This window comes from Letharia columbiana (assembly GCF_014066305.1).
Source record: "Letharia columbiana isolate WasteWater2 chromosome Unknown Sc0000019_s0, whole genome shotgun sequence".
NCBI classification, from domain to species: domain Eukaryota; kingdom Fungi; phylum Ascomycota; class Lecanoromycetes; order Lecanorales; family Parmeliaceae; genus Letharia; species Letharia columbiana.
The window spans coordinates 669524-681480 of record NW_023501060.1 but is presented as its reverse complement, the minus strand read 5'-3'; the positions used below and the strand labels follow the sequence as shown (position 1 = coordinate 681480).

The 11957-nt window shown below is 40.5% G+C and overlaps 3 protein-coding genes across 3 annotated transcripts; 1 reads left to right on the top strand and 2 right to left on the bottom strand.

The window, feature by feature from the left end:
• Positions 1–891: 891 nt before the first annotated feature.
• Positions 892–2876, bottom strand: HO173_006615 (uncharacterized protein; the record flags this gene model as incomplete). The annotated part of the gene is made up of 3 exons (XM_037308524.1): positions 892–2491; positions 2555–2607; positions 2679–2876. 3 exons carry the CDS (start codon positions 2874–2876, stop codon positions 892–894), a joined length of 1851 nt encoding a protein of 616 aa, XP_037164790.1.
• Positions 2877–3757: 881 nt separating this feature from the next.
• HO173_006614 (uncharacterized protein) lies at positions 3758–4979 on the bottom strand (the record flags this gene model as incomplete). The annotated part of the gene is made up of 4 exons (XM_037308523.1): positions 3758–4242; positions 4300–4380; positions 4440–4896; positions 4956–4979. 4 exons carry the CDS (start codon positions 4977–4979, stop codon positions 3758–3760), a joined length of 1047 nt encoding a protein of 348 aa, XP_037164789.1.
• A 2439-nt stretch (positions 4980–7418) lies between these two features.
• HO173_006613 (uncharacterized protein) lies at positions 7419–9178 on the top strand (the record flags this gene model as incomplete). The annotated part of the gene is made up of 4 exons (XM_037308522.1): positions 7419–7692; positions 7761–8422; positions 8475–8542; positions 8599–9178. 4 exons carry the CDS (start codon positions 7419–7421, stop codon positions 9176–9178), a joined length of 1584 nt encoding a protein of 527 aa, XP_037164788.1.
• Between the last annotated feature and the right edge of the window lie 2779 nt (positions 9179–11957).

The following is an 11957-nucleotide window of genomic DNA, read 5'->3' as shown; positions in this document are numbered from 1 at the left end:
TGGGAAGAATTGAAAAAGCAAAAATGCACGACGCAAGGGTCTCGATCGCCATCTAGCCCTAATTCAGAATACTGTATTCTGTTGATCCATTGGATATTTGAGTCTGTCTATGGGCTCAGCTTCCTTTGCTATGTGACCAGGTGTGCGCCGCCATTTGCAGAATGTGATCTTGCTGAAGAGGGGTTTGAGATATCTCGATACGGCAATTACAAAGCGCCGGTCCGGGGCCACGGCCGAGGCCGCTATTCCCGTCCTCGGCAACAGCGCTAAGACAGTAGGGAGGTTTAGCAAAAAAATTCATAACACTTATTGTAAGTAATATTTCCAAAGCGGGAACAGCCCTACCCCTCGAAGCAAAATACTCACCATCGCCTAGAACACGGGGCCATAACAGTACCTAGAATCCTCGAAAACCCCAGACGGAAAACCCTAACAGTGCCTAGAAGCCCTAGATAAGGAACCCTATGTGTACCGTTCAATCAGGATTAGTCCGAACGCGGAAAAGGCACGATGATGAGTTCAGTCGAGGCATGAGACGGACGAGGAAACAGAAAGTCCGGCATTTCCTGGAGGGTTTTCGCTTGCTGTCTACGGCGGAAACTCGCGACCGATCTACTGGAGCTTCTGAACTTGATACGACCACACTAAGGGAGTCAGGCTTATGTTCGCGGAGGGTGCGGTCTAGCATTTCGTATGCAGTCCTGGTCGGGGTAAGAGGAGGACCTGGGGCAGCTGGTGAAATGCCAGAGCTAGATCTTACTTTTTGCGTTAACAAACTTCTACTTGGCTGGACATCGACGCCGATGGGTGAAGAACGGGGTATAAATCCCTGCTCAGATATAATGTGGATCTCAAATGGACCACAAAGCCTTTACCAATTGTAGAGTAGTTTTACAGTACACTGTTTGTTCCAAGCTCTTCTCCAATCCGCTCTCCGCTCGCTCTTCGCCGCCTTCTCCACCAGCCTTGCCAGCAGTAGTAAGCTAATACCCCAATAGCAACAACCGCGAAACTGCCGAGCGCCAACCACTTGAAGTCGCTCTGAGTATGCCACACTGCCGCCGCGATCCAATGTCCAAGACTGACTAGGCTGACGATCGACATCTCGGTACCTCCGAAGGAAGAGCGTTTTGTGGCCGGGACCAGCGTCTGTGTTAATTGGGTAGCGCAAAGATCATAAAGCCAACGGCAGAGGAGCGATATAGAGATGGAGGAAATGAGGATAATGGTGTTGAGGGGATAAGGTGTTATGGGAGATTGATGTGGGCTGGAGGTACTAGTGATTGAAGTATGGAGGCTTGCATCGAGAAAGAATAGGCTGAGGACAACAGGGATCTGGGAGTAGTTCAATTGGCACTGATCTTCGACAGAGCTTGAGAAGACCATGGGAGGTGCAGGTATGCTTACCAGGCTCAGAACTAGACCACCAAGGGCCCAAGAGCCTACTCTTATAACACTATGCTCGGTTATAGGGCCGCTCTGGCCACACTGCTCGTGGTTCTCGTCCGTGTCGCCAAGACTTGTGTCAGATATTGAGGATGGCTCTCGCTGCTCGACCTCATGATAATCTCCTACATTATACCAGCAGGTCGCATGCTTCGGTGTAGAGAGTATTCCCACGGCCCACGGAAAGATGAACGTGCTGCCAATCTCAAACACCGCTCCGATAGCCCTGGCACCTGTGATTGTGTTTAGAGAATATCCGGCGTTGAGAAGGTATGTCAGCATAGTCCCTGAGAAGGTAAGGACGGATGCATGGGGTACGGCGGCGCAGAGAGAAGGTATCCACACAGAGGTGCTGAAGTAGTACCCGAGGTCGGCCACATATGTGCGGATTGAGCCCATAACTTGCAAGGCGACCTTCCCAAATAAATCTGGCGCTAGTCGTGCTGATGGAGTCTTGGTGTAGCATAGCTGCATTGGTTGATCTTGATTACTGCCTGTTGCAGTATCTTCGACTCTTCCTTTCCGTGCTCTCAGTCGGCTGTTATGGTCCCATACCTCTTTTACACCCCAACACTCAGGACCCAAACTTAGGGTACTCATGGCAGCCAGCACGACAACCGCGACTCTTTCTGATTCAACGGTGAATACGAAGGTAGAGATGGCCAGTGGCGCGATCAATTTGCACAGCATATCTATCCGTCTCATTGTCGTATTGAGGTGCGTCAGGTCATAAGTTGCAGGATGTTTGGCATCGATGGAGACATTGGCGAGCGTCGGAACCCAGTCTCGCTCCATCGAAAGGAGGTTGGTTCCTCGAGAGAGCTTCTCGACCATGCCGAGAATAAGGGCCATTGCGAAAAAGACCTGTTTTGGGACTGGATAGCTGAAGGACAGGATGACGAACCATGTTATACAAGAGAGTAGAATGCTGATGCGATTAATGACGATAGTTATGAGAAGGACTCGAAGGCGGGAAGGAGTGCAGTCAACCCAGCGGCCAAGGGCGCTAGCGAACAAGAGCACGCAAACGGTCTCAGCGATACCACTACCATGCGAGATTCGTTTAGAGGTCGGCAAGTTCACCATGCTGGAGAAGAATACTACTCACTTGATGGACGACGCTGTGAGATTCCCCGGGAAGGAGGCCTGAATGAATAAAATCTGGCTTATTGTTACCATCGTCCCACATGACTTGGCTTCCTGGCTCTGAAGAAGCACTGGGGGACTCTCACCACACCAAATTCATACATCCGTGAATTCCACATAGATAGAATATGAGAAGCGAAGAGGCAGTATGCTTGACGCTTTGTCAGGCTATCAAAGTGGGCATCATGGCGCTCTTCGCTCTTGTGGCTCTCGTGATGCTCCATCATAGGCATAGCGGAGCTGACCCAGGGCAAGGCAACGGTCTCGTGGGCTTGGCCCAGCATGATTATGGTAAGTCATTCGAGGTAAAATATCAGGCGACAGAACTTCGTAACCAAAGCACCGTCAGTTTGGAGTCACTTTGATTCGAAGAGATACGGGCCAAGACTGGAAGTCTGTGTAAGTAGTACAGTTGCAAGCTAAAGCACGAAAAGAAGACATGAGTTAAGTAGTGAAGTGTGGAAGCGTGTGACTGTGTTGACTGCACGGCTGACAGGTGCTCTAGTATATTTCTTTTTGATGATGCAGGGGGAATCCTCCAGGTTTCCTGTTTCAGAGCTGCAGCCACACAGAAGAGGCCAGGCACGGGATCATGCATATCACTTATTATACTTGATCAGATCAGGTCAATGTCCCAATGTCCCATCAACCCATGTCTTGAAATATAGCCTCATATTTATTTTCCTACTCACGTCCTCGATAGCATGACCGTCTCTTCGTGGCTGCTCCATCAAGCCTGCAGGTCCTGCAGCAGGCTACCTTAACCTGATCTGGAAAAGATCTACGATAATACCGACTAGAACGCGGCGTACAGTAATATTACGGCGGGCCCCACTATTCAATTGCAAAGCATGGCACTTCTCTCATGGCCTCGTTTAAAAATAGCAGCCAGTGAAGTATGCAATCACAATGTCTCGCCTTATACCAGATTACGGCATGCGCTTACACCGCTGACCCATCCTGATAACACGTGTACACCTCTCTCGGGCACATTGAGATTTGCGGCAATATTAAACCGCCAATCACAGATGTAAGATGTAGAAGTAGGGTTCATGGTGTTTGTTAATTGTTATAAAATCAATTGTACTAATTCGCCACAAAGGACTTCCTCCGTCGTTGACATGCAATTGAATCTTGCTTGGCCCTGTTCCCATCAAGTCGCGTTCTATGAGAAGGCTTGTGTGCGGACAGCTGGTGATGATGCTGCTCTTGCCGGCTTGCTTGTGGTATCTAGCGGATCCGAGTCCCGTGCAACGTTCGATATATCCAAGGCCTGTGTGATATGGATGGATTTTGCGCTCATTTCAACTTCAAAATCACTGGACTTTCGTCTCCTGAGCGGATGATTGTCACCTTCATGGCTTCTCCAATAGTTCCCCTGTTCGAGGGATCTCCAGGGGTGACTTTGGTGTGGTTTGTTTCGTTGTCTGATGCTCAGTAAAGAGCGGTATGTTGGTAGACAAGACATGACGACGACCAAGTTAATCTCGATGACGGTGTATAGTGCTTGGTTTTGAGATACAGCCTCGACGACACGAACAATGTCCAATGCTACGCAGACAATCGCAAAAGAAAATATGAATGCCAGTCCGAGCTTTTGGGACATAGCGATCTTCAAGTCTTTGAGCATCCAAAAGGGCAGGGCCATTACTTGTGAAAGTCAGTTATTGCTGGCCTGACAATCCAGGCAAAACAAGGGTAACCTACTTGCCAAGTCAGATACAATGTTCACAACACAGCTGTACTCCAGTTTGATTACCCGTCCATGAGTTTGCCCATCGCAAGCCTCTATGAGAATACCTCATTAGTCTAGGTGAGCTGAAAGGAAGATCGGAAGAAACACTGACTGTAATCGGCCACGGTATCTGCACCAGCACAAGTGGAGAGAACGCCCGCAATAGGTACCCAGAAGGTCACAACGGTAAAGGCTAGTACCACCCACCATGCCTTCTTGAACGGTGTCGAAGACTGGAACAAGAAGCGGTAGAGCATCAAGAATGACAGCTTCACTATCCAAAATACCAAGTACAAGAAACAGTTATTGACGCTACTTAGTCGTTCATTATGTTCGTAGAGCCCGAGAAGGTAGGTTTGGGAGGGCCGCGGCTTAGAGTTTGCCGCATTCTTTATTCTGGCCTTCGAATTCAATGAAAGCTGGTCTGTGCCACCATGTGCGATCAAGACCACAAGAGCACACAAATGCACCAAATCATCCCAGAAGAATCGCCGTGAGCTGACGTAGCGGATGGCATAGCGACCAATTGTTAAGGCGCCAGCTGTCCCAGTCAAAGCCCAATTGACATGCTATCGTAAAATCAGCTTTCGGTCTGGCGCAGCGCGTCCACAGATGGAAAGAATTGTACCGTGTAGCTAGATGTCGGACTCATGTCTCGGTTGAGGTGTTTATGTCTTCAGTCTGATCTGGGGCCCAAGGCTGCGTTATGTATATTGACGTTGGTGAAGAAGGAGTCTTGCTGGATGTGGATGTGCTGGATGTGCCGGAGATATTCGAGCTGAACATTGCGAGTGAAGTCTGTAAGCGGCGGGGTTGGACGCAGCTAAGCTGTGCAGTAGGATCAGAAGCTGACATTGGGGTGGCACAAGAAATACTGTTGTATTACCCCATGCCGTTTCGTTCCCTCGCCCGCTCGCGTCGATTCCGCTCGCTTCACACCCCTCCACACATGCTCTCTTCTCCCTACTGATATGCATGTAGGCCGCTCAACTCATTCCATTACGCGGACTACCTAGCATTGACCGCCCATCTCCGCTCCTGTAAGCACCACGTCCGGGCTGAAAGGTTGCGAAGTGCGTGCGATGCTAACTAACCTACATGTGTAACGGCAATGGCGATCTTATCGGGGATTATCATCCCGCGGCCCGCCAATTTATGTGTCCGAGCGCTTGTACCGTAATAAATCGTTAGATAAATTAAAGGGGGGAGGTTGTTTTGCTCTCTCCCAAACACAAAAAAATAAAAAATATTTAAAGTTTTTTTTTTTATATTTTTTTTATTTTTTTTTTTATTATTTTATTTGTTTTTTGTTTTTTTTATTTTAAAAAAATTATATTTTAATAAATATATAAATTTTTATTTTTTTTTTTTAATTTTATTTTTTTTTTTTTTTTGTTATAAAAAAAAAATAAGAAAAAAATATTTTTTTATAATTTAAATTATTAATTTTTTTTATTTTATTTTTATTTATTTATTTTTTTAATTTTTTAAAATTTTATTTTTATTTATTTTTTTATTATTTATTTTTTTTTTATTTTTTTTTTTTTTTTTATTTTTTTTTTTTTTTATTATTTATTTTTTTTTTTTTTTTAATTTAATTTTAGTTTTTTAAAAAAGTTTTTTTTTTAATTAAAAAAAATTAATTATATTAAAAAAAATTATTAATAAAAATAAAAAAAAAAAAAATAATAAAAAATAATAATAATTATATTTTTTAATTTATTATATAAATAAAAAAAAATATTTTTTTTTTTTTTATTAATTTTTTTTAAAAAAAAAAAAAAAAAAATTATATAAAATATTTTTTTTTAATAATTATTTTAAATAATTAAAAAAAAAAAAAAAAAAAAAAAATAAAAAAAAAAAAAAAAAAAAAAATTTTAATTTTTTTATAAATTTAAAAAAATATAAATAAAAAAAAAAAAAAAGATTAATAAAATATTATAATTAAAATTTTATATTTTAAAAATTTATAATAAAAAAAAAATAATAAAAAATAAAAAAAAAAAAAAAAAAAAAAATTAAAATTTAAAAAAAAAAAAAAAAAAAAAATTAAATTAAAAAAGCAAAAAAATAGAGCTTAAATATCGTCTTTTTTTTAAGTTTGAGATAGTAAGAATAGCTGAAAGATTAATTAATTATCGCTGATTCGTTTAAAAGATCTTATCTATCTATAAGGATATATATCTCTATTAGGTAATTAGGAAGGAAGGGAAGAAGGCTAATTATATTGATTTTACTACGTTAATAGATTAATTTTAGACCTTTTAAAAGCGAATTAATGTAGTCTTATATTAGTTTATAAAAAAGGCGTAATGTATAAGAGAGAAGATATTCTTATATAGGTGATGTTTGCTAATAAATTATAGATAGGTTTAAGCCGAAGACTTTCGCTTTAAAATTAAATTCTAATTACGCTTTAATCGTCGTAATTTACAGCTACTATTTGAATAGATCCCTCTTTATAATAGTGAAAGATATTATCTTTACGATATCGGAAATATAAATTAGATGTCTTTATAGTTCAAGTTCTTAAATAATAAGTACTATGATTTTAAGAGAGTAGCCATTATATAAATAAAGACTTATAGATTTAGTTAGAATAAGAGATAAGTAACACTTATGATTTATATATTCGCTAACAATATTAATCGCTATAAGCCTTTTTTTATCTTTTATAGTGTGAATAAATCGAAGAATATAAGAATCTAGGTTGAAATAAAGTAGTATGATAGTGGTGTTAAAGTTATCTGGAATAAGGAGGCTTGATATAATAAGATAGTTATGATTTAGTGGTTATGAAATTAATGAAAATTTACTATAGATAAGTTCTGTAAGCACCACGTCCGGGCTGAAAGGTTGCGAAGTGCGTGCGATGCTAACTAACCTACATGTGTAACGGCAATGGCGATCTTATCGGGGATTATCATCCCGCGGCCCGCCAATTTATGTGTCCGAGCGCTTGTACCGTAATAAATCGTTAGATAAATTACAACGCGACACGGCTGAGGTCCGTTGTGCTCTCCCAAACACCCAAACATGACAATGTGGGCCAGCTTTTGGATAGTCGACATTTACTAATACCGAATCTATGGATAATAGTGTTGTGATTCATGATGGAGATTTCGAGCTCGAAGACGCCTCCTCCAGCTGGCGGCAGAAATTGCCTCGAATCGCTAGCGACCCCAGCCTTTGTTCTACTGCCATCTCAGAAGAGGATGCTAGTGAGCATGCGAAGGATAACGGGAAAGAGAGCTTCAAAAGCTTCACAGCGGATGAGGAAAGAGTGATAGTCAGAAAACTCGACCGCCACTTGGTTCTATTCATAGCATTCCTATACATGCTCTCTTTTCTCGACCGATCAAGTAGGTCTAACCGGGACCTACAACAAGGTCCAAGCGCTTTTTGCATGGCCATCTACTAAACCCTCTAGACATCGGAAACGCGAGGATCGCCGGCTTGACAGAAGATCTAAACCTCGACTCTTCCCAATATGAATGGCTACTTACAAGCTTCTATTGCACGTATATTACATTTCAATGGATGACCCTTCTGTACGGCATCGTACCAGCTCACATCTACATATCCCTTGCCACGCTGACATGGAGCCTGACTGCATGCCTGCAAGCCGTCGCAAGCTCATTTTCTTCCATGCTCGTTCTCCGCGCCCTCCTCGGTATCGGAGAAGCTGCCTTCTCCCCCGGAATCCCCTTCCTCCTCTCCTTTTTCTTCAAGCGGGAGGAGCTGGCATTTCGAACCGGCCTCTTCATATCTGCTGCCCCTCTTGCAACTTCGTTTGCAAGTAGCCTGGCCTGGCTGATAACAAAGGTGGCATATCATGTCCATATATCAGCATGGAGAGTGTTATTTCTAGTAGAGGGATTTCCCAGCATCATTGTTGCTATACTCGCGTGGTACCAGATTCCCGATACTCCTGACACGGCCAGATTTCTCAACCAGCGCGAGAAGAAAATTGCGCGTCTGAGACTCAGCAAGGAAAGGCATACCGGAAAAGGGACGATGAGCAAAAAATCCAAATTAGACTGGCAGGAGATACGCGAGGCTTTGACGGACGTGAAGTGTTGGATCACTGCGGTAGTATCTCATCTCGAAAATGCCCAGTGCGTATACTGACCTGCGAGAGTAGTGCATGTTCTTCAGCTGCAATGTAGCTTTCTCCAGTCTTCCTCCTTTCCTTCCGACCATAGTCCACGAGTACTGCGACTCCCTCCAATTAGATCTTCGCAATCCACCTACTGACATGTGACTAGGATGCATTATAGCGCATTGGCATCCCAAGCCCTCTCAGCCCCGCCCTACTTCGTTGCCTTCCTCGTCGTTCTAGTCACCGCCTTTCTCTCAGATCGTTCACAGAATCGAAGCTACTACGTGATCTTTCACGCCCTCCTTGGTGGTTTCGGCTACCTCTCCATCGCCATCGGAGGCATGCTTAGAGCCGATTCGAGATGGAGATACGCCGGTGTTTACCCCGCAGCCGCTGGCTTCTTCTCCGCAATAACCCTCATCCTTACCTGGACTATCAACAACCAAAACTCCGACTCGAAGCGAGGGACTGGCGTCGTAATGCTGAATCTCCTTGGACAATTCGGACCCCTGGTAGGTACGAGACTCTATCCGGATAGTGATAAGCCATATTATGTGAAGGGTATGGCTGTGTGCAGCCTTTTCATGTTTTTGGTGGCATTGCTGGCGTGGTGGCTGAGGAGATTATTGACCAGAGAGAATGAGAATTGGACGGAACACGAGGAGGCGATAGGTGAGGGGGAAGACGAAGCGTTAGTGGATGAGAATGGTCTCAGGACCAAAGCTCGGTTCATCTATATTGTGTAGCATGTAAGTAAGTAGAAGAAAGAGACGTCAATCAGGCCAAAAAACCAGCGGTATTGGACCTTGGCTGGGCAGGAGATAGCCGTCTCCTGAGATGTCGATGAGTTTGGAGGTTTGGGCTGGGAGTCGGAGAGGCAGATGCGGAGGAATGTGAGTTGATGGCTGTGAAAGTATGAGTCGTGTGACATTAAGCTCGTGTTAAAAGAATGTAAGATATCTAAAGTTTTGGCGGGTGAATAGTCAAGACCAAATAACGCACACCGCTGTCTTCCCCCCTGTTTACAGAAACAGATCACCGTGGTCCAATTGCCGAACCCCACGCGTCAACCGCCTTCATACGCTGAAATTGAGCCTGAAGAAGGACTCGGGGGCGGACTACTATTGAGTAGAAAGATCGGCTTAGCGTGTATTCCATTGTGTCTACTCTGTGTCGGATCAAGGATAATCACCTCTAAACCTCCTGCAGTACGATATTTCTCTCCGGTCCTCCAGGCTCCACCCCGTTTCGGAGTCTTTTACCATTGACGCCGTGACCGTATCGCCTTGTAGAAAAAGCCGTACTTACGATCAGTACAGAATGATAGTCTGGCTCGAGGATCAGATGGGAACTTGAGGGCGGGTAAAGAGAGGAGCAAACACGACCAGATCGGGCTCACAGTCCTTTCGCCTCGGCCGAGTAGGCGTACCAAGAGCCTGGGAGAGAACGTCGATTGCAACTTCACCGAGCTGATGGTTAGCATAAAGCAGATTATTCTTTCTGCGAAAATCGCTCCTTCTTGAGACAATGATATTTTAGTAAGGTTTAATTTTACCTCGCATAAGATAAAGATCGTCTTAAAAAGATAAGGAAAGTTATTTAAAACAAAAATAATAAAAGTATAAGTAAATTTCGTCTTTTAGCTAGTTAGTGGGGTATTTTAGAAGAATATATTAATAATTATATACGAAGAGTGATAGTAGTCTTATTTTAGCTACGAAAATAATATATAAAGGTTTTAGAGTAGAATTTTCGATCGTAACAGAACGATAATGAGAAAGTATAGAAAATAATAAATAAAAAGGCTTTCTTAAAGTAATAGAAAAAGTCGATAATATAGATATTATATTATAATATAAATTTAAAGAAGAGTTTAATAGTAAAGTCTTTTAAAATCGAAAGAAATAATATACTATAGATCTTTATATAGTATATAACTTATTAAAGAAATTTATCTATATACTTATTAACTTCTTAAACGCTATTTATAATATTAAAATATAGAATTATACTCGTCTATTATTAGAGAGACTATATAAGAAGCATATATATACTTCTAGAAAAGGAGTTTTACGAAGAAGAAAAAGATGTAACTTAATTCTAATTGGGATTAATTAATTAATTAAGCTAAAGCTATAAACGAAATCGAAGAAAGAAAAGAAAGCGATATACTAAGCACGCTAGTAAGGTTTCTTACTCTTAAAGAAAGAAAAGAAAGTAATATAACGCTATATCGAAAACGTAACAATTAAGCCCTAATAAAAAGCTATACGGGTTTCTTAATTAGACGTGAAAAGTATTTGAAGTAAAAGATATCTCGAAAAGGTTTATTTTCTTATCTCGTAAAGATTTAGATATAAAGATATATAGTCTAAGCTAGGCCGAGAAAGATATAGAGCGTTTCCTTTCGATTAAGCGCTTTCTTTAATTATAGAATTAGTAAAAAGTATAAAAGAAAATTCCTTAGCCGTAAAGATTTAAACGTAAAGATATATAGTAATCGTAAAAGTCGAAAGCGCTTCGAAAGTATAAGGAAAAAAAGATATATTGAAATTTATAGAATTTAAAAAAAAAGTAGAAAAAGTTAAATATATAGAGGTAAGGATACTCTAGGTAAAGATAAGGAAAAAGTATATCGAGGTATACCGAATCTCAGGTAGAGAAAGAAAAGTATATCGAGATATATACTTCCCCCAGTCGTAGCATTAGAAATAAAAACTTTCTTTCACTCTTCGAACTCTATAAAAGAATTTTATTCTTATTATAAACGAATATAAAAGCTATTAGATCTAGATATTTCTCGACGAAGACTTTCTATATAGTATTTAAGATATTAAGAATCTTATTTAATAATAACTTATTAATATTCTAATATTTCTTAATACTCTCGATATCGATCTTCTTATCTTTAACTTACTTATAATCTTAATTTAGAAAAGATGAAAGTTTTATAGCGCCTTTAATAAGTTTTATTACGCTTTTATACTAAGCTAAGAGTAAAGTAATTATTTTATAAATTCTTTTTATTATCGTCGATAGTGCTATTAGCTTTTCTTACGTTCTCGAGAGAGTATTCTTTAGTAAGTTAATCTTCTTCTTTATATATACGTAATTATTATAAATATTTATATCCTTAACTTTTAACTTCGAATCTAAATTCTCGAAGATAAATAACTAATAAGTCGGTTTCTTCTTAATTACGACGTTATTACTTAAATTCTTAGATTTCGACTTCTTAACGAATCTTTCTTAAGAATTTAGCTTTAATCGTAATATTTTCTTATTATAGATCTCGTCTTATAAATAATCTTATTCTTCTTTAATCGTTTCGTATTAGCGTTTAATGAGGAATATTATTTATTTCTTAATCTCTAACGTAGTATTCTTAGACTTTTTCGAGAAATCTCCCTTCTTTATAGCGACTTTCTTAGCTTTCTCGAAGTTATACTTAAAGTTCTAAATAAAATAAAGATATTCTTAATAGAGATTATAATTATTATACTTTATAATATTAATATAAATATT